The sequence below is a fragment of the Haemaphysalis longicornis genome, unplaced genomic scaffold, assembly GCF_048455015.1.
Source record: "Haemaphysalis longicornis isolate Haplotype H1 unplaced genomic scaffold, Haemaphysalis longicornis Haplotype H1 scaffold_7, whole genome shotgun sequence".
Lineage (NCBI taxonomy): Eukaryota > Metazoa > Arthropoda > Arachnida > Ixodida > Ixodidae > Haemaphysalis > Haemaphysalis longicornis.
The window spans coordinates 100,263,390-100,285,897 of NW_027526422.1; the positions used below are offsets into that span (position 1 = coordinate 100,263,390).

A 22,508-nucleotide genomic window follows, 5' to 3' on the forward strand; every position below is an offset into this window, starting at 1 on the left:
GGGCCTTCTGGTACTGGCAGTTTTAAAACTGAAGGGAAAAATTGAAGCGCCCAACGTGGGGCTCGAACCCACGACCCTGAGATTAAGAGTCTCATGCTCTACCGACTGAGCTAGCCGGGCTTTTTTTTTAAGCTTTATTTAAAATCGGGTGCTATGTACATAGTAAAAAGGCAGTCTTTGCCTTTATACATCGGAGTCCGTTGACATAACAGAGTACACTCAGCGAAGTGCAACACACAGATACACTGGTTCATCTTGAGATCACGGATGGACGCGTCTGTGCAATTGCGCCTCCATTACTTTCCACTTGGTGGATAGCTCGTCGTCTGCACTTTTTAACAGAGAGCTGGTGTAGGCAAACGCGTCACAAAAATGCGTCCACGCGGACTTTGCTACCTCCAAACAAAGGACGTGATCCGTGCGAGACCGCCAAATTGCATACAATCCCAACAGCAGGACAATTTCCACACATTTGTCATCTCGGAATTCCTCACTTGTGAGAAACTTCACATCTTTCCAAGTTGGATACAGAGAAATTCCAAATGCTGATCTGACCTCATGCCAGAAATGCGCTGCGTTCGTGCAAAAGAGGAACACGTGCTGAAGGGACTCTGGGTAAGGGCAGAGATCACAGTTGGTTGACCACAGAACAAAGAAACCTTTGTTTGCCAGCCATGGACTGAGCTAGCCGGGCGACGGGAGGTGGGGCTGCACGGGGCCTTCTGGTACTGGCAGTTTTAAAACTGAAGGGAAAAATTGAAGCGCCCAACGTGGGGCTCGAACCCACGACCCTGAGATTAAGAGTCTCATGTTCTACCGTCTGAGCTAGCCGGGCAACAGTAGAAGGTGGTTGCACGGGGCCTTCCTTCTGGACGCTTCTGGACGCGCTTGCGTGCGGATGAAGGATGGCGAGCTCCGTTCAAGCGGTGGATTTGGCAGGCCCTGCGGCCCGCGGCACTAGGTCTTCTGTTTTTGACAATGCTGCAAACCAATAATACCAAGTTACTCTGCCTCATTTGCCATCCGGACCATCTGTCGTCAACACCATTTTTCTGCACGCGGTCGCGAAAGCCAGGTCATACAAGGTTGAAGATTTCCGCGACCCATTAGTGAATCTGAATTCGCGGCCCGAGGTTGTTGCCTTGGGCGCATATAAGATGAAGCACCTGTGCGCCGTGACGTTCAAGGAAGCCGAGGCAGCTGCAAAGCTGGTTGCCGCCTCCGAACTTCACATAAAGGGGCGGAGGTGCCTTATCATCGACCAGCAGGGCCAGGACGTTCGCCCAAAACGGCACTGGGTGCTCCACCACGTCCCTGAAGGCGAAGTGCGAGGGGTCCTGGCGCTTGACGGAAAAGTCACCGAGGTGATCCGTGATCGCTGGCGTGTGCCGGGCTGCACTTTGCAGCTCTCGACAACACGCCTGGTCACACTACGGCGTAAGTGAGGAGTCACCATCGACAACGTCCCGCACCAGCGTCGCGTCGCCGGTGAGCAGGCCATTGTCGTGGTGCCCGGACGGGTACCGTTTTGTTTGCGCGGCCAACGTGGACACATTCGGCGGGCGTTGCCGCCGCTTCGGCCACGGTGAGAATGAGTGCGTTAGCACTAACGCGAACGTTGCCGGGCCAGAGGGAGACGACCGCCAGTCTGAGTATGTAGTTGACACCGAAGACGCGGAGAACGCCGCGAAGGGCTCGAGCTAGGACGCGCTGAAGGAGGTTACGCCCCCTGGCCGTTCAACTGTTGTGGCACCGGGCGGCGAACCACCCGCCGAAGGAGATGCGCCCAACAAAACCCCGAGCAATCAGGGCACCCTAATTACAGCGGCTCCCTAACCGTCTATGTCAGCGCGTCCACGACTGGCGCACCGTTTTCTTTGTCCGATGGCGACAAAGCAAAGAACTAGATGTAGTCGAGACGTCAAGTGTTATTTCGGGGTCTCTACGGCATGCGAGCGAGGTCGTCGAGGAAAAAATTCAGGGAAGCTTGCACTCACGCGCTAGTCTTGAATGGCAAAGTTGTTGTAGGTGAGCGTTGCCGGACACATAGTTAAGTTTCAATGCATTGTTTATTTGCACAGTTGCGGTGCTAGTAATAGTTGTCATATGCATCGAAGAAGCCGTCTGCGTCGTGGCGAGAAGTGGATGCAAAGTCATCCTCAGCATTGTAGACTTCCACCAGCTCCTCATCATCGACTCTAGGCAGCGGGGGCGGGATCTGCAAGTCCTCTCGGGAAGGATCGGCACACTCGTAGCCATTTCTCCTGCTACTCATACGGGCCTGCACAGAATGCGGCGGCCGGGTTGACCTCCCCCAAGCAGGGTGTTCTTTTCATGTTTAGCATTAGCGCGGAGGTTCTTTCACATGCGGGGTAGTGCTTGACGACAGCGCTGAAGCTTTTTTGTTCTGCTAAAGCTACTGCGCGAGCCTGAGACTCGGCGGTCACCGCGAAGCACGCGCTCACGAGCGCTGGGCGTTTTTTCTTGGTTTTTTTCTGTGACGGCGAACTTACGGCGAGTAACATAAGCTCCGATGTGAAAAGAGGCCACCACCACCGATCCGAGCGGTGATGCCGATGAAGGCTCAGATTCATGCTCGACGGGCGTCGGTGATGTATACATATACATAAACGTTAACGTGGAGCGTCCCAAGAAGCCACCGGGCACTTAGCGTGACGCGCCGTTTTTGTCCTTCCGGCGTTGACAATGCACCCTCAAGTTCTCCTTGTATTGCTGAATGCTGAGAATCTACAACGAACCAGGACACGGCACCTCACACGGAATGACTACCGACGCTACGCTGGAACCAGAGTTGTCTGGTCTGGCGATTTATCGCCAAACTGACGACTTTTCGAAACTCATGGGGGCGGAAATTTCAGTGTGGAGGCCTGGCTACTGTCTCGCTGCCTTAAGCACTGATGATTACATATATTTCCGCGCCCTTCCGACGCCTCCCTTTCCACTAAAAGTGTCTTATATGACCTCTCAGTGCGCTTCAGCCGTCTAGACAAGCTGAAAAAACGGAACAGAACCAACTTTCAGGCAGATGACGACGATCTGGCAATTTCTAGACGATTCAGTCACTTGGACACACCACCTTACAGCTCTACTTACCCGCCAAAATAGATACTTGCCTTCTTTTTAATATCCGGAACCTCATGTCGTATGAATATCGTTATGACGACTCGAGTTCGTTGAAAAGACTTCAGCAGGTGGTTGGCCTCAAGAAACTGCTCATGGCGCCATGCTGGTACTGTTTCATCCGGCCAGCGCCACCAATCTCGGGACCCGGCGCTAAAAGAGTCTAGCGCTGGTTATAATCTTCTACAGGGCCTATTAGTCTAGTGTTAGTGTGTGCGCATGTGTGCATTGAACTTTTATGGGTCGGCGATGGGAAACCGGTCTGTGACCATTCCGAAAATTTGTCCAGCGCGCCACAAGGGGCACGGTGTCACCGGGCCAGCAATGGCTATTTCGGGAGCCTACGAGTAGAAGCGCGTGCGATGGGAAGCGCCGTGACTTACCTTGCAGAGAGCATCTTAGTACTGCCTTTGAAACGCCCCTGGAACCCCCACGATAAGAACTTCTTTTGTGACAGCCTAAGTGGCTCATGTCCCCGGCGGACACGAGGTGGGGGACAGCGGTCACTGACGGCAGGGGAGAAGGAGAATGAATGAATGAATGAATGAATGTGCTCTATTATAAAGGAGGCAGGAAGCCCTTTTTGGGGGGGGAGACACGTAGGGAGGGGATGAATGGGGATATCCTTAATGTTCATTCATTGTGGGATAATAAGTCCCTTCGTGGGCGTCTTCGTTCTTGTGTGCCACCTAAAAAACACATGGTCAGGCTGGAAGAACGCGACGAAAGAAGTTATCAAAAGAGGAGCCCCACCGGAGGGGGGGGGGGGAGAGAGAGAGAGAGAGAGAGAGAGAGAGAGAGAGAGAGAGAGAGAGAGAGATAGAGAGAGAGAGAGAGAGAGAGAGATTGATCCGGGGAGCGGACGAGACGAGTCGCGAGAAGCGCTAGGCAGAAGACAGGGGAGCTTTGGGCTTTGGGTCCTGGAGTCTAAAGCCATCGCTCGAGTGCGACGTCTGACCACACGCCTCCACACATAGCCAACCGACATCCAGCCACCGTTCGAGGCCGCGCAGCAGCAGCCTCGTCGCGGCGGGCCCTTCGTTCGAGCCCGAGCCACAGCGGCATGACTGCGTGACCCCCCCGCCCCTGTGAGAGTGCAAACCACTTCGTTAAGGTGAAGAAGAATATATGAGCAGCCTTCTTTTGAAGCGTTTGGGAAATTCATGGCAAAGCAAAGAAGAGCTTGCGTACTTCGTGAGTGCTTTCAGGCGTGCCCAAGAAAATTATCCTAGGGAAGAATTCTGAAAGAGCTGGTAATGCTACCAAGAGGACCTACCTGCTCTCCATGTACAGTTCTACTGTTCTGGAACCCCTGTTGCATATCTTTATTGCCTTTACCGCCAAAACTCAATCGCACATGGCTTGAAAGTCAATTTAAATAAAGTTTTCGTAAAAACGCCGCATCAATTTACAAGTGCGTTTCAATTTAATATGAGTGAAATCCATACTTATCGCCCTGATATTGCTTGAATTCATACAAAATTTTTAATTTTTTATGGCGGTATTTTTCCTCTAGCTGACATGTGGTGGTGGTGATGTTTGTCGGCGAGTGGATTCAGCCTTGCGTGAAATGCTCGCAATTGCTCCCCATATCAACACCTTTTGGTGCTATGCGAACGAAATCACCAAAAGCACGGAGACGGGTGTCACTTAAAAACTCAAGGATCGGGTGCAAAATGTCTGTCCTGGCTGTCCAATGTCCTATAGGAAAAATGATATCATCCAAATAGTCATTATCCTCCAAATAGTCATGCGGAGCAGCTCTCCTTCGAAGTTCCTCAAACAAAGCTAACCTCTCCATCGCATGCTCTGGGCAGTCCATAAGAAAATGTCCGATATGACGTGTTAGACAACACGTTGCGCACAGAGGTGAGGAGGCAAAGTTCAGCTTATGAAGCGTGTCCGCGCTGAGTTGGTCCGGATGCGGAACAGTAAGGGTGTCTCTGTCCTCTTCAATATAATATATCATATAATAGCTTTGACGGCGTTGTATTTAGGACTGGTAACAAACTTCCGCTTGTTTCTCAAATTTGCGTTAGGTGGATCTGGCTCACTTGGAAAAAAAATCGCCTCAGAGCATTGGAAGCCTAATAGGTTAATTTTGAAACGGAAAAAATGTACCTAGGCACGAATAAGGCGCCCATTGCATGCAAGAACGATTCCGTCTAGCCTTCCCACGCCGCTTCATTACAAGACAAGAAGGCAAATGCGCACTTGTGTTATCGAGCTTGGAAATAGATAATAAAATAGCAAAAATTGCATAACCTAACCCCTAAAATAGGCGCAACAGAAAACAATTAATAGACCGTAGCCCCCAAAACAAAGAGAGACGAACAAGGGGAGAGGGAGAGATAGTAAACTTTATTTTGCAAAAAAAAAAAAAGGGGGGGGGGGAGCACCACGTGGTCGGATTCCTCATTTCAGGATCCCGTTGGAGCTTGCTGCCTTCTCCGCACGTTCCACCAGCCGAAGCTGAGTTTCGCTGCTGGAGCCGGCCAGTTCTCTCTCCCACTGCTCATAAGAATGGTTGGGTTTTCTGGCAGGCCCAGACCATGTGGTAGAGGGTACAGATCTCACCGCAGTGTGAGCATGTGGCGCTGTAGAGGGTGGGGTTGATGGCGTCAAGTTTATATAGGTGCCGAACAAGGGGATAAAACGTTTCCCGTTGTCATATTTCCTGTTCATACGCCAGCAGGCTTTCTCGTTGGTTTACGACTCACGTGACCTTACCGCTAAAGTTAAAAACACTTGAATACTGCTTCGACGCCATCCGCATCGAACTCTGCATCCTCAACAAGACCAGGTGGATGCACTCCTATATAACGCGTAACTGACGCCTACAAATCGCTGGCTGGACAATGGTTGTATTGTGCCGGGGAGCGGCCTACTTTAGCAAAGACGAACAGTCAAGATGATTCAGGCATTACAGGAATAGTTTTTCGAGAACAAACGCGAAGAACGCGTGCAGGATGCGCGCAGAAAAGTGTAGCTCCTTCAGTTTATGCAACACAACGTTCGTTGGCGGCAATGACCCTGAAGCGCCAACTTCCCGTTACGAATCTTTTATGAACATAAGAGGGAGATATATATATATATAGAGAGAAGGCTTTTTATTAGAAGAGAAAGCCGAAAGCCGGAATTTCTACACCGACATGCCACTCGGCGGAGGAAGCGGAGGGGTAAAGAAAAGGCCCCATAGATTACAGGGTAGAAGAAAGAGGAAGACGGGGACGAAATAAAAGAAGACAGAAAAATAAAAAAAAATGATGCTCAGGTTGTGAGTACGCAGTAGGATTAAAAAGCCTATCTTCTAAACTCCAAATCACGGCAATGACGCCAATCTCGTCCAGATAGTCTCTTTTTTTCTGCAAAAGATTGCCCTACGGCATAAAAAAATATCCAGCGCTTAAGATCTGGGGGTCTGCCAGGATGGAGCTCTGTGCCTCGGAGGTGTTGCGTTCGGGCGTTTCTAAGGCCTGGGAAAGTCACCAGCAAGTGTTCAATGTCAGCGCCTGACGCAGGAAGCACATAGAAGGGGCAAGTGTCCGCAAACGGCGCGTGATAGCGGGCAGGCCAAGCGAACAACGCCTCCAGTACTTTGCGTTCACCTGGTGGAGATGGCCATGGACCAAGAAGTACTTTCAAGGTAAGTGGTCCTGGGCTGAGGCGCCCGTGTTTCTACACAAGACTGCCCCTTGCGTGTGTGTATGCGGAGGATTCCAGCAGCAAATGCCGACTCCAATCGGAAAAGTGTATAATTTAGCATGCACATGTATAAACGAGCACAATATTTATGAATTCATCCTGCCCCCGCAAGGCACAACTGACAACACAACTTGTGCATTCGAGGGAGTCTGTATGGTCTGGCGTACAAAAGTGAAAGCGCGAATATGGCATGCTTCTGAGTCGGCTCTTATACATCTGCTGCATCTCATATTCGCGATAGCGTAGCAGCCGTTTGGAATGTTTGGATTGCGATGTAACCAATTACATGTTTCCCATTTCAATGACAAGCGAAACATACCGTAAAACATGACCATCCTACAAAAAACAGGTCCTTCCCCAACAGCAACACTGGTGCACACGAAGCTTGTCCAGCCCTGTGAAACCGTAAACCAATCCCCGGTGACATCCCTGTCAAACCCAATGCACAACCCCAGCCTGCCGAACCCCCTTAAGCGGCCCGCCGTTGTCATTTAGTCTGGCTTTGCAACTGCCATAACTCGGCATTGGCTCGCCAAGCACGCGCACGTTGACGGGTTTGCCCGCTCCCGTTGTCGTTCTTCAGGGCTTGCGGCCACCCATGAGGCAGTTGGCCTTGAACTGGCGAGAAACGGCGCGGGGAGCTAGCTAACCTCCTTTCCCTTCTCCGGGAGGAGGGAACGCATGGGATTGGCTGGGAGTATAGCGTGATATAGCGCGCCACTTGTGGGCGCACACGGTTTGAGGCCGTCAGATGCATGGGAGGGGGAAGGAGGGAGTTTTGGCGTGCCGCGCCAATAGCAATCCCTACTTCGACACGAAGCCTAGCTTGAATATAAGCTACAATATAATGTTCCGGAACACATTTTCTATATTTGATAATCTTGCAAAACAGCAGTGACCGAGTGCACATGCGGGCCACTCGAGAAAGCCAACTGCGTGAGATTTTCAGTTCCTAATAAACAGACGGAAACGCAGGTTGTACCGCTTTGTATCATACGCTCTCCACATGTCAATGCCAAGCAACAACGTTTCAAGTCAAGGCGACATACACGCCATGCCCAATTTCTTCAGGCTTGGGGTAAGTCACGCCAGTTGAGGCGCTCGTCGTCATGCACTACCTCCGCCTCTGGCTCGGGGTTCCCGTCTCCCGGTCGTGGCCGGCGACCGAAAAGGGGCACAGTAAGCACCGCGAACCAGCGCCGCTTGCGAGACTTGTCGGCGTCCACCCCGGCCATGTGGTGCAGCTCGACCAGCAGCACGGCCCCCATGACCAGCGCGGCCGCGCAGTAGCCGAGGCGAGTGACCTGTTCTTCCAGCACCAGGAGTGACGCTATCATCGACAAAACTGCGTCCAGGGTGTACACCACGATGTGTACCACGCCGAAACTCTCCAAGTTGTGCGCCTTGGTCAGCGATAAGTTGTACGCGAACGCCAACTGCAGGAGAGAAGCAGGGAGGGCACGATTAAGCTCGTTGGTGGACGCCTACGCTGAAACTCCCATCAGGCTACTGAAACACCTAGGACATAAAAAATATTCTCAATTTAGGCTTCTTAGCTACGTACCTGTGCCAGAAACACCATGGTGCCCATGTCTACCTCGTTGTACAGGTGGTGCATGTTGTCGAAAAGGGCCACGAGGCAGACGGACACGATGAGGCTCACGAAGGACGTGTGGAAGGACTGCACCACGCTAGGCACGTACCACAGCGCGCTATTGAAGTACCGACTTGTGGAACGCAGCACGGACGCCGCAATGGTGAGCACAAGACCGGCCGCGAAGCGGGTAGTGGCCGCCGCGTCGTTGGAGCTGTACTTCTTCGAGTAGATGACCAGGCCGATGGCCACGGCGGCCATGCCTAGCGCCACCAGGCAGCCGACCGTGACCCCCCGACGGCCGGCCCTGCGACACTCGGGCAACAGGGTGAGCAAGGGCCCGAGGCTGCTCACCGTGAACGCGTCGACGACGGTCATGAAGCGCAGCGAGAAGATCCGCGCGAACAGGGCGACCGTGACGCAGACGCTGCGCATGAACAGCACCCCCTGCGCGTCCAGCGGGCCGTAGGGCTCGGCGACGCCTGCCATGAGCGTCATGCTGCCGACGAAGATGCCGCTGGAGAAGTGGAAGAAGAACTTGGGAGCCCGTATGGACGGGTTCAGCTTGACCACGACGTCGAGCAGCACCCAGAAAATGCTGGAGCTGCAGGCGAGCACGGACGCGTCCCACGAGAAGGTCTTGGCGCTGCGCTCTTCCTCATGGTGCGCCTCTTCGTGAGGAACGGGGGGCGGGTAGAAGGACCGATGCGGGGAAGAGGGATCGCTTTCGGCTACCTCGATTGCGAAACTGTGCCTGAGGCTCATTAAGCCCCGCGACACTTTTCCAGAGATTGACCGCGAGGCCTGCGAAGCGGCGCCCGAGATGCCTGCCGACGTCTTTCGAAGGGACTCTGGGCGTTCATTTTGCTGTGAAGCGATCATTATGGTTGGCAGGAGGCGAGGATGGCTCGCACTGGCTTACGGCACTTTTATCAGTGGCAGAATCCTTGGCGTGACCTGAAGAACTGGGAGGCAGTGAGACGGTGCGCCTTCAAGGTCAGCAGAACGAGAACGAATGGAATTCGTGGGAGGTGCCAGGTACGGGCAAACGACGATGATGATGATGATGACAGCGTGGCATTCACGCGGCGGAGCGACGTCTACCGGTGTTAGTAAAAATGAACACGAGCTGATGTGTGCGTGCTGGTGTGGACGCTGAGGCCGAAGTTTCCGACATTACGATGTTGAAGGACAGCTGTTGTAAGAGGCTTTCACAAAAGCTCCTCAGTAACACTGGCGTAATATAATTACATTATTTTGTGTCCATGGAGTTCGAACACAGCGTACGTGGCGAAGAAAATGCCGGCACGCAACAACTCTGCGCCTCATGCCGCTACGGCCCAATATTCTACTGGGGCTGCTGCTGCTCAAGAACTTTATTGACGGAAGACAGGGTTGGGGGTGGTGGTTAAAAGTGTCTATTACACTTATGAGAAGCGTAGAAAAAGAGAAGTGATTACTGGTGGGCGCCTAAAGGCCGACCTCCATGCAGCGAAATGTCGGCGAAAAAGCGGCGAACGACGCCCGGCGGCGACTTCTCTGTCACCGGCGTTGTAAATGCGGCTGTTCGATGGCAACCTACGCGAGCTAGATTGCCGGCGAACTAGGCGGCGAACGCGAGTCACGCGACCGAAAGCAGCAAACTGCATCACAGCTTTGTACTTCCTGTCTGCGCAGAGCGCCTGCGCACTCGGTAGCCAAAAAGCAAACGCTTCTTTCGCGCCTTTTCTGGGTACAGTTGTATCTCTCGGACAGTAAGCATGGAGGGGAGACTTTACGAGAAGACGACGACGGTGGCGGCGGGTATGTGTCATTTGGAGTGTACCACGGTGTGCAAAAGTGTAGTCGAAATGGAGAAGTTCAGAGCGTGAAACTGAAAGTATCTGCAAAGCAAAACAAGAGCAAAGCAAAACTAGCAAAACCAGTTAACTCTATGAGAAAAACCCCCGAGCAGCACCCATTGTTGCCATTTGGAAATGTTTTGTGCGCTAAATATGAAGCCAGTCTCCAAAAGAAGCTTGCAAAATAAACAAATAAGAAAATAAACATTATTTCAGTTGTTTACATCAAGTTTTATTACTTCCTAGTTAGGTTTTGTTGAAGACAAATTGTGAGCACGGTTATATTTACGCACATGTTTTGTATTGTACATCTGGCCACCTTGATGCAAGCAGCTCGCTTGTCAGCCGCAACCTTTTCTTTCCTCCATGTTAGCCGCGTTGGCCGCATCACTACTACAGTGAACAAGAATACTTGGGTAAGTATTCTAGTTCACTATAATCACTACAGCGAACTAGTATTCTAGTTCACTGTAGCATCACGTTGAATGGAGGTTGGGGTGAGCGAAAACTGAGCGGCGCGTCAAACCGCGGCGGCCGCCGCGCGAAGTTCACCGAGAACTTTCACTGTATGGGGGGTCGACCTGAAGTCTAAGGCTTCCGAAGCACGCGCCTTTGATATATCGAATACGATGCGATTAGAATTCCTGTATATAGCTCCCGCAGGGAGCTATAGAGTTGCGCGACCGCGCGCCATCTTTGTTATCCGGATTGCTGCGGGAAAGCCGCACGTCGCGAGTGTAGGAGCCTCGCCTCCCCGCTTCCGACCAACGTTTTTAGATACTTTTTCAGTTCCGTATCTCCCCGCCGCGGCCATGGAGAGAAGGCGGCCGGCCGCGTCTCTCGCCACCGCGGCGCTGCGGTTGCGAGTTGCGCTAGGAGAGCGAGCGTCGTCTGCTAGCGAGGAGCGTTCCGCTCGGCGTCTCCGGTCCTCGCCGCTTCTGGCTGCGTACTGCAAAAGAAATGACTGTTCTCGGACGTTGCTCATCATTTTGCTGCGGCCGTTGCAGTTCGAGATCTATTTGAAACGGACGGTATTATGCAAGAAGTCGTGTACCTACGCCCAGGGATTTGAAGCGGTGGCTAAAATATCAAGAACGACAGCGTTTTACATGAACGTTCGCGTAGCAGTGGCTGTCAAGCGTGCGCACAAATTCTCTTGCCATGCCAATTGCGCAAATTTATTGCATCACGAATGATATTTTTTCACACGACTGTTGGAGCAGTTTCCCGTTTCATAGACAACATAGGTGATATCGTGTCGCGCAACAACATTCTTGAGGATTGTGTAGGCCCCGCTTTCTTTCGGGCCCAGTAAAAAAGTTTGCCGACGCTACCCCGGTTCTTCTTCGAGTGCTGCCGTTCTCCAGTTGGCTGGGAGCCATATTGCCGCACTATTCTCGACTATCTGTGCAAAATCGGTGCATTGCTGGGGAACAGGTGCTTTAGAGAGCTCCTCTTGTCGCTCCTTGGGAAAGTGCTCTCCTTTTGTAAACACCTAGCTCGTGCGCAGAAGCTACCTTTCTCTTTTTCAGAGACCGCCGCCGAGTCTGCTTGCTTAACAAGTTGCTGGGAAGGTTGGGAAAGTTAACGGAAACTGCACTTTCCTTCAGTGCCCAGTAAGCCCGGCCGATCTCGACGACTTTACGTTAATGATCGCAATATCCTCTTCGAGAAAATGAAGTCCACATATCTTGCGCGTTTTGCTTATCTCTTTGTCCGCGCGGGGATCGCTCTTTTCTATTGGGTGAAAAGCTATGGATCCGATGACGGCGCTAAAAAGAGACACTTCTGAGTGTTGCTTCTGTATCTGCTCGTACAGACAGGTGCGGAGCACGTTGGCATTGCGGTAAGCCAGGCTCATCAAAGAAAACACAGCGCCTTGACGGAGTCACGAAATCCTCGATGAAATCGGCCGGCACTGTTCAATAGCGTCAAACTGAACGCACTGAAGGGGCAAGGTTCGCGCACAGGGGTCAAAAACAAACGCAAACAAAAGGAAGAAACTTGTAGAGACACGCAACTACGCCGAAACTTTGAGCATGCATATACGCACGCGCGTATATGCATGCACTTCTGCAAAAGTGAACTCGGAAGAACCACACAAGTGGCAAACAATTTCGTTGTCTTCTGTTTATTGTAGCTGTTTGCTTTCAAGAATGTACACAATTACCGGATGTGTGCGCCCACCCACGCGCGCACACCAAGCACGTGGAGCACTTAAAGGGACACTGAAGTGAATTTGTCAAGCTCCCGTTTTTGCTTGCACTGCGTAGACTGGCTCAAATTAGCACACTTTTCATCGTTTATCCGGTTGACAAATCGGTAATTATTTTACAAAGCGCGAAAGAAGAAAAACTACCATGCGCGGTTTGCGGCGGCCGCACCAACTAAGGCTGTGACGTTGAGAGGAGGGGCGCCGTGATTGGACGATGCCCAAGGTTAGCAATCACACAAGTTTCGGTTTCGGTTTCGGTTCTGTAAAACACAACCAATGGCGTTGTTGGATGGGCATTCTCAATATCTCAGTAATCATCGTACCGCGCTTCTGCCATGTTGTCGGCTGTAAAATGCACAAGATAAGCCTCCCAGGACGGCTTGTAGTCGTAGCATTCACTAGCCGAGACCTACGCAGTGCATGAACGCCCTCCGCGTAACCGCAGACGCCCAAATGTCATGCGCTTTTCCCCCATATTTGGAGCTTGCCTCCCTCATGCCTGTATCGTAAAAAGCGTGTTCGCACCAGGCCAAGGGTCTGTTCATTCTGGCATGTGCCCACTGCCTGCAAGCAGTCGGTGCTTATGGCAACAGCACGCCAACGAGAACTCGCTAGCGCGCCAGTGCCAGCCTGCGCGCGTTTTGTGAACTAGTTCGTGTAGCCATGAACGTTGCGGCCCAAAAAAAGGTGAACTCAATATAGAAAACATCGGCGCAAAAACATAAAAGTTAACTTACAAAAAAAGAAAGCATGTACCCGCGGGGATTTGAACTCGTGACTTGCAAAACACTTGCGGTGACATAGTACCTAGCGCCTCAGACAACTGAGCCACGGAGCGGGATGCGAAGGCCTGGCTAATATAGGGTACATATTGTACAACCGGTGTACACTTTTATTTAGTTTTGGCATTTCAAGCAGCTTAGGTGACTATTTGTTGTACTGCGCTCGTGCAGTAAACGTCGCCCGAGTTTCCACAGTAGCTCACGTCTAGCAATTGCATTTCGTAGACGGAAAAGCGTTCGTGGATGCGTAGTCGTGCTGCTGACCGCTGTGCTTGTTCGCCCAGCGCAAAAAAGTGCTTCCCGCGCCCTAGTTTTACGCTGTACGGTAAAAATATCAGTTGATTTTATTTCCTTAGTACCTATATTGACTTCGCTGACTCTTCTCCCGCCTTCAAGAGGCCTTATATTTTCCTACTGGCGTACCAGTCAGCGAAGCGTCGCATGTGCGCTTGTGCAGCGCTTGTGTGAAGCGACCTTGACTTGGAGCTAGATACAGTGTACAAACAAACCAAGTAAAGAAAGGCACATTCTTCCATTCACAAACGTGTCCTGGCTTCGTTTCAACTAAGCGAACGAATTGCGACCAAGCAATTTTTTTTAACCTCCTGGACTGCGACGACCCGCCGGCGGCCGGCGGACGAAACGCTGGGCCGACTGACTCTGTTGGCCGGGGAGCCGTGCAGTAGCGCCGCAGCCAATTGCCAGCTCATCCCCTCCTGACGTCACACGAAAACGCCACAGAAAATGGGCGAGCGCAAAGAGAGGAGGACAGCATTTTCGAATTAGTTTTTCTACTAAATAAAATCGCGTAAACGCGTCTAGAGTGGTCGAAACATGGCCTGGGGACTCCGGACTACAATTTGCGCTAGTAATCGCGCAATGTTTACATATCACTTCAGTGTCCCTTTAACTAAGTGGTTTTCGCCTTCCTGCTCCAGTCGGAAGGAAAGCATAACGTAAACCGCATGTGAGCGCTGGGATGTCAGCGCGCAAGAAAAGCTCTATGCGCTTGTACCTAGAACAGGCACAGAGAAGAATAATCGGCACCACATGAGAACGTCGACTTGCCGGAGAGCGCGTGCAACGCCGTGCAAACGCAGCGTGCGCGCGAGAGAAAAGAAAAAAGAATGGCAGAAAAATATAACATACCCCGCAGGAAAAAAAAAAAAAAAACTGGCGGCGTAACACGTTACGTAGTGTTGCTGATCACGTGATTTTTATCGCTCTTGGATTCCTTCGCCCTCGTGCAAATTCCGGCCCTTCCGTAGCGTTCCGCTTCGGCATCTCGGGTTGTGATCTGGCTGCGTACTCGAAAAGAAATAACTGCTCTCGAAAGTTGCTCAACATTTTCTTGCCGCGCGCGCGCTATTCCAGTTCGCGATTTATTTGAAACGGGTCGATTATGCAAGGAGATGTACGTACGCCCAGTGATTTTTAGCGGGGGCCAAAATACCAAGAACGGCAGCATTTTAAATGAATTTTCGCGTAGCAGTAGCTGTCAAGTGCGCACGCGATTTCGCTTGAGATGCCAATAGCGCAAGTTCGTTGCAGCACGAATGATATTTCCTGATAATCATGCGCAGCAACTGCATGCTTTCTTTATGAAAGACATCCGCCCCAGATAACGCAAAACGTCCTGAGGACGTCCTCAAATGGTCAAAACATCCTGGATCCTATACTGGGCGTTCACGGGACATCCACAGGATTAGATATTATAAATGATCCCTCAATGGTTCATCCTAGAGCTTATTTTGGATCACAAGGGATTGCGAATGATCCCTAAATGATCCGTTGTATTACTTCTTTTGGATCACAATCCACATGGACGTCTGACGCTGCTGTTACCCAGAGTTACTGGATATATTGAGTAACTCTGGCTGTTACCGTGAAGGAAAAGCTATTACACTCGTATCCCTGATGGGAGCTAAGAGAGCTAAAAGTGCTGCGCCTGCGAGGCCGCAAGAAGCAGAGTTGGAAGAAGAGCAAGAAATCTAAGCCGGAAAGACTGCAACGAAGTCAAGCCAAGCCATGCCATGGTCTTCGTTGGGTAGCCAACATGGCGACAAACATCAAAGTGCGGTTGGCGTGTGTGTATGTTTGGGAAGAAGACGGCTATAAACGAGCGGTTTGTAGCGTTATTTCACATCAGACGCGTGTGCATCGCGTCATCGAGAAGTGTTGGAGATGTGTCTAACGCCTGCATAACTTTGGCACGTATGAACCAGGCCGCCGCGCGACCCATCTTGGACCCGTCACCTCGCCGCTTCGGACATCTTTGCTCCTTCTGCTATGCTGTGTAACGAACGCCTGGCATCGAAGAAAGCGTGCGCATCACGTCATCAAGAAGTGTTGGCGATGTGTCTAGCGTCCGCCTAACATTTACAAATATGATCCGGGCCGCCGCCCGACCCATCTTTGACCCATCACCTAGCCGCTTCGGGCTCCTTTGTTCATCCTCAAGGGAATGCCTCGCGACGAAGAGATTACATTGTAATCGCGTGTTGCGGAAGGGTGAATGCCCCTTTGAAGTTGCATCACAATGAAAATGGCATTCAATCGGCCTATAATTAATAATTAACTAACTAATTAATTAATTAATTAATTAATTAATTAATTAATTAATTAATTTGTTTATTTATTTATTTATTTATTTATTTATTTATTTATTTATTTATTTATTTATTTATTATACCCTCAGGGCCAAATGGCATTACAGAGGGAAGTGGTTTACAGTGGAAGACATGGTACAGTCGGCCAAATCTTTAACTGGCGTGCGTGAGCGGCGACTTTTCTGTGCGTCAGCGCCATATGACGGAGCCAAGTTGCAAGCTGTTTGAGGCTAAGCGCATGCCCAGAAAGCCGCGCTTAGTTGTGCCCATCGTCTGCTAGGCTGTTCCTTCCTTAGCGCGTCACCCCCTATGAGCGCACAGTGCCAGCCGACAGGATGGCACGAAGGCGACAGCTGTCTTTCAACAACGCCACAGTAAGACAGCTACGCCGCAGTGCCAGCCGACAGGATGGCACGAAGGCGACAGCTGTCTTTCAACAACGCCACAGTAAGACAGCTACGCCGCAGTGCCAGCCGACAGGATGGCACGAAGGCGACAGCTGTCTTTCAACAACGCCACAGTAAGACAGCTACGCCGCAGTGCCAGCCGACAGGATGGCACGAAGGCGACAGCTGTCTTTCAACAACGCCACAGTAAGACAGCTACGCCGCAGTGCCAGCCGACAGGATGGCACGAAGGCGACAGCTGTCTTTCAACAACGCCACAGTAAGACGCGTGGTGGGGGCGCTTCGGTCGGCGGCGCCTTACGGCGGATTCCTACGCTGGATTCCTGCGATGTCGCTCACGCTGCTGCTGCTGCTGTTTCTGGGCGGGGCGCGGTGCCGCCCGCATCGGCGGCTGCGGCGCAGCCGTAGTGGGGGCTTCTCTGCGCGGCATGGATAACCGGAGTGTCGCAATCACAGCGGCGCGTGGAAAAGGGTCGCGCAACTCTTAGCTCCCTGCGGGAGCTATATACAGGAACTCTAGATGCGATGGTGTGCTAGCGCCGTGCGGTGTTGATCTCATGTATTAAAACTAGAGAGTTTTAGCTGACCGTTTTCGACGCTCCGCTCCGGTATCGCGGCCCGCGGCCTGCCGTTCGCGGCCAAGCGCGCCACGCATGCGCAATGGCGCTTCCGCTTGCTATCGGAGCGGAGCGGACCGTGAAAGACGGTCAGCTAAAACTCCCTACGGATGTCGGTCGCGAATAGCGAAGCGGCGAAAATACGGCCGACACAGTGCGTTCTGGCACTGCAGCTCTATACACCATTTTCCTTGCTTGAGGTGGGCGCCGCCATTTGCTTTTTCTGACCAGACGCTAGCGCCGTCTATGAAGCGACCGCCGAAACCTCCGCGCTGGGCTGTTAAGTGCGCCGTTCTTTGCGTGCGTCTGCTCGGAATCCGTGCATTACCGAGTGAACCGTAGTGTTTGGCCTTAAGTTAGCGGTTGCAGTGCTTGTGTGTGTGTGTTCTGCTTTGTTTTCATCATCTGCGGACAGATTTTAGGTCCTAATTTGCTGCCAGAGCGGGAAATTCCGACCCCGGCTGTTGCGAGCAGCAGTAGCAGTGTGGTGGTGGTGCCGGTGGTGCTCCGCAGTTCCGCGATGCAACCGTACCGGTATGGCACCAACTGACATAGAAATCGATATCGGGGAGTAAATACGTGTTTTCAATGCCACCGTGCTTGTTATGTTCACCGATGTTTACGGAAGCGCAGACGTCGAATGCGGAGCGCACACAGCATATGTGGGTCACGGTGATCCGTGCTCGTGATGGACTTTCGACGAGGCGATTGCTACGCTGTTGACATTGCAATGCAATATAATCTTTCTTAACTAGACTTAAGCCCCAACCACATGGAGCGATTTTGCGAGCGACTTGGGGCGCGACGCGACTAGCGACGAACTACTTTTCGCCGCGCACCAAGTCGCTCATCGAATCGCTCGGTTCTGGGTCGCCAGAAACAGTCGCTCGCCTCCCGGAAGTGGCCTCAGCGACTAGCCAATAGGAGAGCCCCTACGTAAGCACGCAACCTCCGGTTTTGAAAGAGAACGGGGGGAAGATTTTGCAAATCCACGCAGACGACGTTTGCGGTGCAGCGGCAAAGAAAGCTTTGCGTGGCAAAGCTTGTGTACACGCTGAAGCAGAAGCAAGAAGGCTCCCGCTCACACTGGGTGAGACCCGTGTGGGAAAAACGACGTCAAGAAAGCGAATTCTTCACGGCGTTCATGTTGGAGCCGAGAAACGAGGCGCAGAAGGAAAAGCGTGCGCTATCGCTAACCCATGGCAAACCAGTTTTAGAGATGCAATGAAGTGCAAAAAGCAAGGTAGAAAGGCGTAATGCTTTTTAGTCATGCTTTTTATGACAAATGAACAAAAAAAATGTTTGCAAACATCCAGCGTACCAAGCGCCTTACTATGCGCAGTGCGGAAACATTGAAATCGCCATCCTCAGTCGCATGCTCAGTCGCTCGAGCCGTCGCTGTCATGTGGCTGCCTCGGCGAGCGACTTCGGTTCGGCGACTGCGGATCCTAGTCGAGTCGCTCGTCGCGTCGCTGGAAAAATCGCTCCATGTGGTTAGCGCTTTATGACGGTTACTGACGAAACGAAATTACCCGGGCGGAAAAATAACACGACCGCACAACCAGTCAAATTACTATTCGAAGGTTGAGCAAAAGGGTTGACGTTCGGGCGAGTTAATATTGGTTGATCATGATCGTGATCATGATTGACCTAACTCTGCGCAGCGCATGTGGCCTGTCGCTCGGAGCCCACCTTTGTGAAACCGCTGCTTGCACCACAAATGCTTTACGCGACCAGCAGTAACTGTTTTGTAATTGTAATACTTTAGATTCCGTGGTAACGCAAAAGGATTAGAAGTTTTTCCTTTGAATGCGTTGTGAACAGGTTGAGGTATTTTGTAAATGCAGCGTTCACGCGTATCTCGAGCTGCGTTTCCACATTTGGCTGCCTGCTTATCCTGCTATCGACCAGCAGTGTGCGATGGAGAAAGTTATCCTTTCATATCGTTTGGCAGTGTAATGCGTTGGCCTGAAAAAAAGTAAACAAAACGCCGTGATTTTAAAGGTTAGATTAGATGAAAAGGGGATTGTTTAATGCCAACCGGCTGTAATGACCAAACAATATATGGTATTTTAAATTGACTACAAGGAACCAGAAGTTATTGTAGTGTTGTATTTTATCGGCGCTCGTGAAAGATCCCCAAGTGGCAAAATTAACCCGCAGCCCTCCACTACTGCGCGCCTCATCACCCATGAAGCGTCGGGGCGTTAAACACCATAATAAATGAATCAATCAATCAATCAACCAACCAATCAATGCTGTATTGTAAAGGATAAAGTTGCTTCTAACATTTCAGGGGGTTCCGTTCCCTGTCGCAGCTTTGCGTGTGATAAATGGATTTTGCTCCGTCTGCTTGCCGTCCAAGTGCACCCAACAAACCCCGGAGTTGGTCGTTGGTACAAAGTCGTTGCGATTTATCAACGGAATCCACCGATATCTCAACTCGGTGTGCGTTGGGAAGCGATGCCGCAAAAACACGCCGCAACCCCACTGCATTTTCTCCAGGCAGTGTCGTGCACATGCGTGCTGTCAGCGACTGTTTCTCGCTTTCTCTGGTTGTTCAATAACCCACCACCGCGCAGAGCTGACCAAGCGACGTTTGTGCCTTGAACGGCATCGCAGCATTGGCTAAAACAGTTGAAGTTCCGCAAAAACTAAGCACACGGTGCGAAATACTCCTGAACTACGCAATGGAGCACACCGCGCCGAGCGATGTTAGCAGCCCAGCGCGCTCAGGCAACGCTGGTCGGCCGCCGAGAGAACTGGTTTGAGAGTATTTTCCTCCTTTCCCGGCTGCTTATGGAAAATGGTGTATACGGCTGCTCTGTTCCTTTAGGATTGTTACCATAACGAGCAAAATCACCCGTGTGAAAACGGCCATCACGCACAAGTTTGTTTTTTGTGGCCTGGTCGCCCTGGGATGACGACGTTAGTTCGGCACATCCCAAAAAGTATATACCTATGAACGGCGGAGAGTTTCGCACGTTTCAAACAAGTATTCCTTCTTTCAGAAAGGACGCACGAGATCGGTGTTCTCGATGAACGTGTTTTTTTAAAAACCATAGTCTTTCTTGGGATTCTTAAACGCAGAAAATTGGTCTGTCTGTCGGTCTGTCTGTCTGTCTGTGACTCGATTCAGCCGCCCAGCCAAAGTGAAGTAGAAGCTGCGAAATAGTTTTATATACCCACAGCCAAATCTAAAGTCTAATTCCTGTGTCAATGTTCATACTTGTCAACATTGTTGAACAAAAACAAAATATTACGCAAATATGAGGCGCAAAATCATTGCACAAGTGATATTTTCAGTGGTTGTTAATAAAATATTCATGACTGCTTGATTTTTCACATGAAATACTACATCCACTGCATTCACTCTGTCGCCTGCAGTCGCCCGCGCCCCTATAGCTTCTGGCGGCATTTTAAGAAACGAAACGGCAACAGTTATGAAAGGTTCCACTACATAGTTTTCATGTTCCGGTTGGAAGGCACGTGGAGTAGGGCAACGTGGTGCGATAAACGTTGAAGTAGGGTGCCTCGATTCACGCGCGTCTCCGCCGTATGGCATCGCTGGCATCGAGGAACCCGGCCTAGAGCAATGGAGCGCGGTAAATTTAAATTGACTTGAGCAGACCTCTAGCATGTTCACATTGAGAAGAGCGCGACGGAAGAGGAACAGCATGAGAGGTGAACGGGAAAGCAAAAGAGGCATTTACTTGGCAAATGTCGACGAAAGGCTGTCGTATTTTGTCGACATTTGCAGCGAAAAGATCAGAAACGCGGCCAATTTTTTTTTCCTCGTACAAGTGACGCGCTTTTCGAACAAGTATTCCTTCTTTCGGGAAGGACGCACGGGATCTCTATTCTCGGTGAACGCAAGTTTTTTTCGTTGACAAGTGACGTACCTGGAAGCGGGCAAGGTGTGTGAACACCACACAGATCGTTCTAAAGTGTTTTTTAAAGTGACAACTTTCTTACTGGGACCGATTGTGTGCTGTCAGAAAAGTGAAGAATTTACCTACAGACCCGTTAGTCGACCGAAAAGCTGTAGACACCTCTCGTGTTCGTGAAGACGGGATTTCCTTAAGTCAAAACCGTGACTTCAAAATCTTGAAAACGGTTATTTGAAGGAACTGTCCCAGGTAAGACAATAAACGCGTCGACCATTAAAAAGAAGTACAATAGTATACCTTTATCTCATCATCATCATAAAAAAACTTTAGTGAATGCTTCTGGGAAAATTATTCAACAAATACTAGCACTGATAGTCAAAGGCAAGTGTCCGGTCCAATGCAGAAATTGCTATATTAGGCTGGAAACTTGCCTTTGGCTATCAGACCAAACATTTGTTCTATTGATTCCCGGACGCATCCACTAATGCATTTATGCATTATGTGGTTGCGAAACAATGCAAATGGCAGAAAAGCAACACATAAGGATTACGTAACCATAGAAAACTATAAAAGTTTGTTGTACAAGTAAAACATTTTACGCGTCAATTGAAATTTTTTGTTTAGTTTCAATTGATGATACAATCCATACTTTCTCACCAAAGAACTCAATCAACCTTTCACTGTACACATTTTTACAAACACACAGGTTGAAATTTCCGTTTGCAGCTCGTCTTGTCGTACGAGCCGGTAAATGAAATGAAGTTAAGTGCAGGGGAGAGTTGGAAGTTACTATGGAGTTGACTAAAAGGGCGATTTTGTAGTCACGGAGAGATGTGAATGAGACCACGCGATGTTCATCCAATAACGTGTTACTTGGGTTGTCAAAAGGAGAACATGTCATTATTCTTAACGCTCGTTTTTGTACTCGTTGAAGAGGAGTGCAATAGGTCCCACATGTCATCCTCCCGCTTCACTACAGTAACTTATATGGCCGTGTAACAATGAGAAGCATATAGGCAGCGAAGAATGCTAACTGGAAAGTGTCGATGGGTCTTTATCAGCGTGTAACAACCAAAAGCAAGTTTCCTACACGCACTATCGATTTGTTCCCTCCAGTGCACGTGCTGATCAAAACCACGTATCGCTATACATTCAAAGCGTTTGTGGATGAGCTTACTTAGTGCTCGAAAAGTCGTCGCATGGATTCGTTCTTCTTTCGCGGTTTGGGTCTTTGAAAGTTTGACGATCGATTGGACGCACTTTCCTTGGATTGGACGAAGCTTTCGCGCTTCTCCAAACTTCGTTTAGTAAGGGATGGCAAAGTATTTGCGCTGTTTATGTTATCCGACGGCGCCAGTTGGCTGGTATGGTTGCTTTTGAGTGCGGTATACCATTGAACGTCTGCTATGCTCAAAAGCTCTCAAAGGGGACGTAAGCAATAACCATAAAATTTCGGGGCATTGTCTGTTGTAAAGACTTGTGCTGCACGAAACGTGCACGCTTCCTTTGTGCGTCAATTAGAACCGCTTTATTTTTGTCCAGTAAGCAATAGACAAAACGAAGGCGCACGGCGCTTAGGCCTGGTATGACGTCACTACAAAGCTAGAAAATTTAATTTAGTGGACCACATCCGCTGTTACGCGATATTCTCTATAGTTCGTTAGACTAAGCGCGTCAAGGGAAATGTGCTATGCTGCCATAGCTTTT

General features: G+C 50.6%; 1 protein-coding gene and 2 non-coding genes across 3 annotated transcripts; all 3 read right to left on the reverse strand.

Annotated features, from left to right (window-relative positions):
* Positions 1-47: 47 nt before the first annotated feature.
* Trnak-cuu (transfer RNA lysine (anticodon CUU)) lies at positions 48-120 on the reverse strand. The gene has a single exon. It is a non-coding gene; the product is annotated as a tRNA-Lys (tRNA).
* Positions 121-762: 642 nt separating this feature from the next.
* Positions 763-835, reverse strand: Trnak-cuu (transfer RNA lysine (anticodon CUU)). Its single transcript has one exon. It is a non-coding gene; the product is annotated as a tRNA-Lys (tRNA).
* A 7,012-nt stretch (positions 836-7,847) lies between these two features.
* Positions 7,848-9,473, reverse strand: LOC144144689 (uncharacterized). The gene is made up of 2 exons (XM_077676220.1): positions 8,411-9,473; positions 7,848-8,282 (listed from the first exon to the last, which is right to left on the reverse strand). Exons 1-2 carry the CDS (start codon positions 9,320-9,322, stop codon positions 7,914-7,916), a joined length of 1,281 nt encoding a protein of 426 aa, XP_077532346.1. The 5' UTR covers positions 9,323-9,473; the 3' UTR covers positions 7,848-7,913.
* Positions 9,474-22,508: the final 13,035 nt, after the last annotated feature.

What these genes read in the sequence shown, in the direction of transcription:
- LOC144144689 (XM_077676220.1), bottom strand. Translation starts at nt 9,322, where the DNA reads ATGATCGCTTCACAGCAAAATGAACGCCCAGAGTCCCTTCGAAAGACG. An exon ending in CCATGGTGTTTCTGGCACAG is followed by an intron (nt 8,283 to 8,410) that starts GTACGTAGCTAA and finishes TCTCTCCTGCAG; the next exon opens with TTGGCGTTCGCGTACAACTT.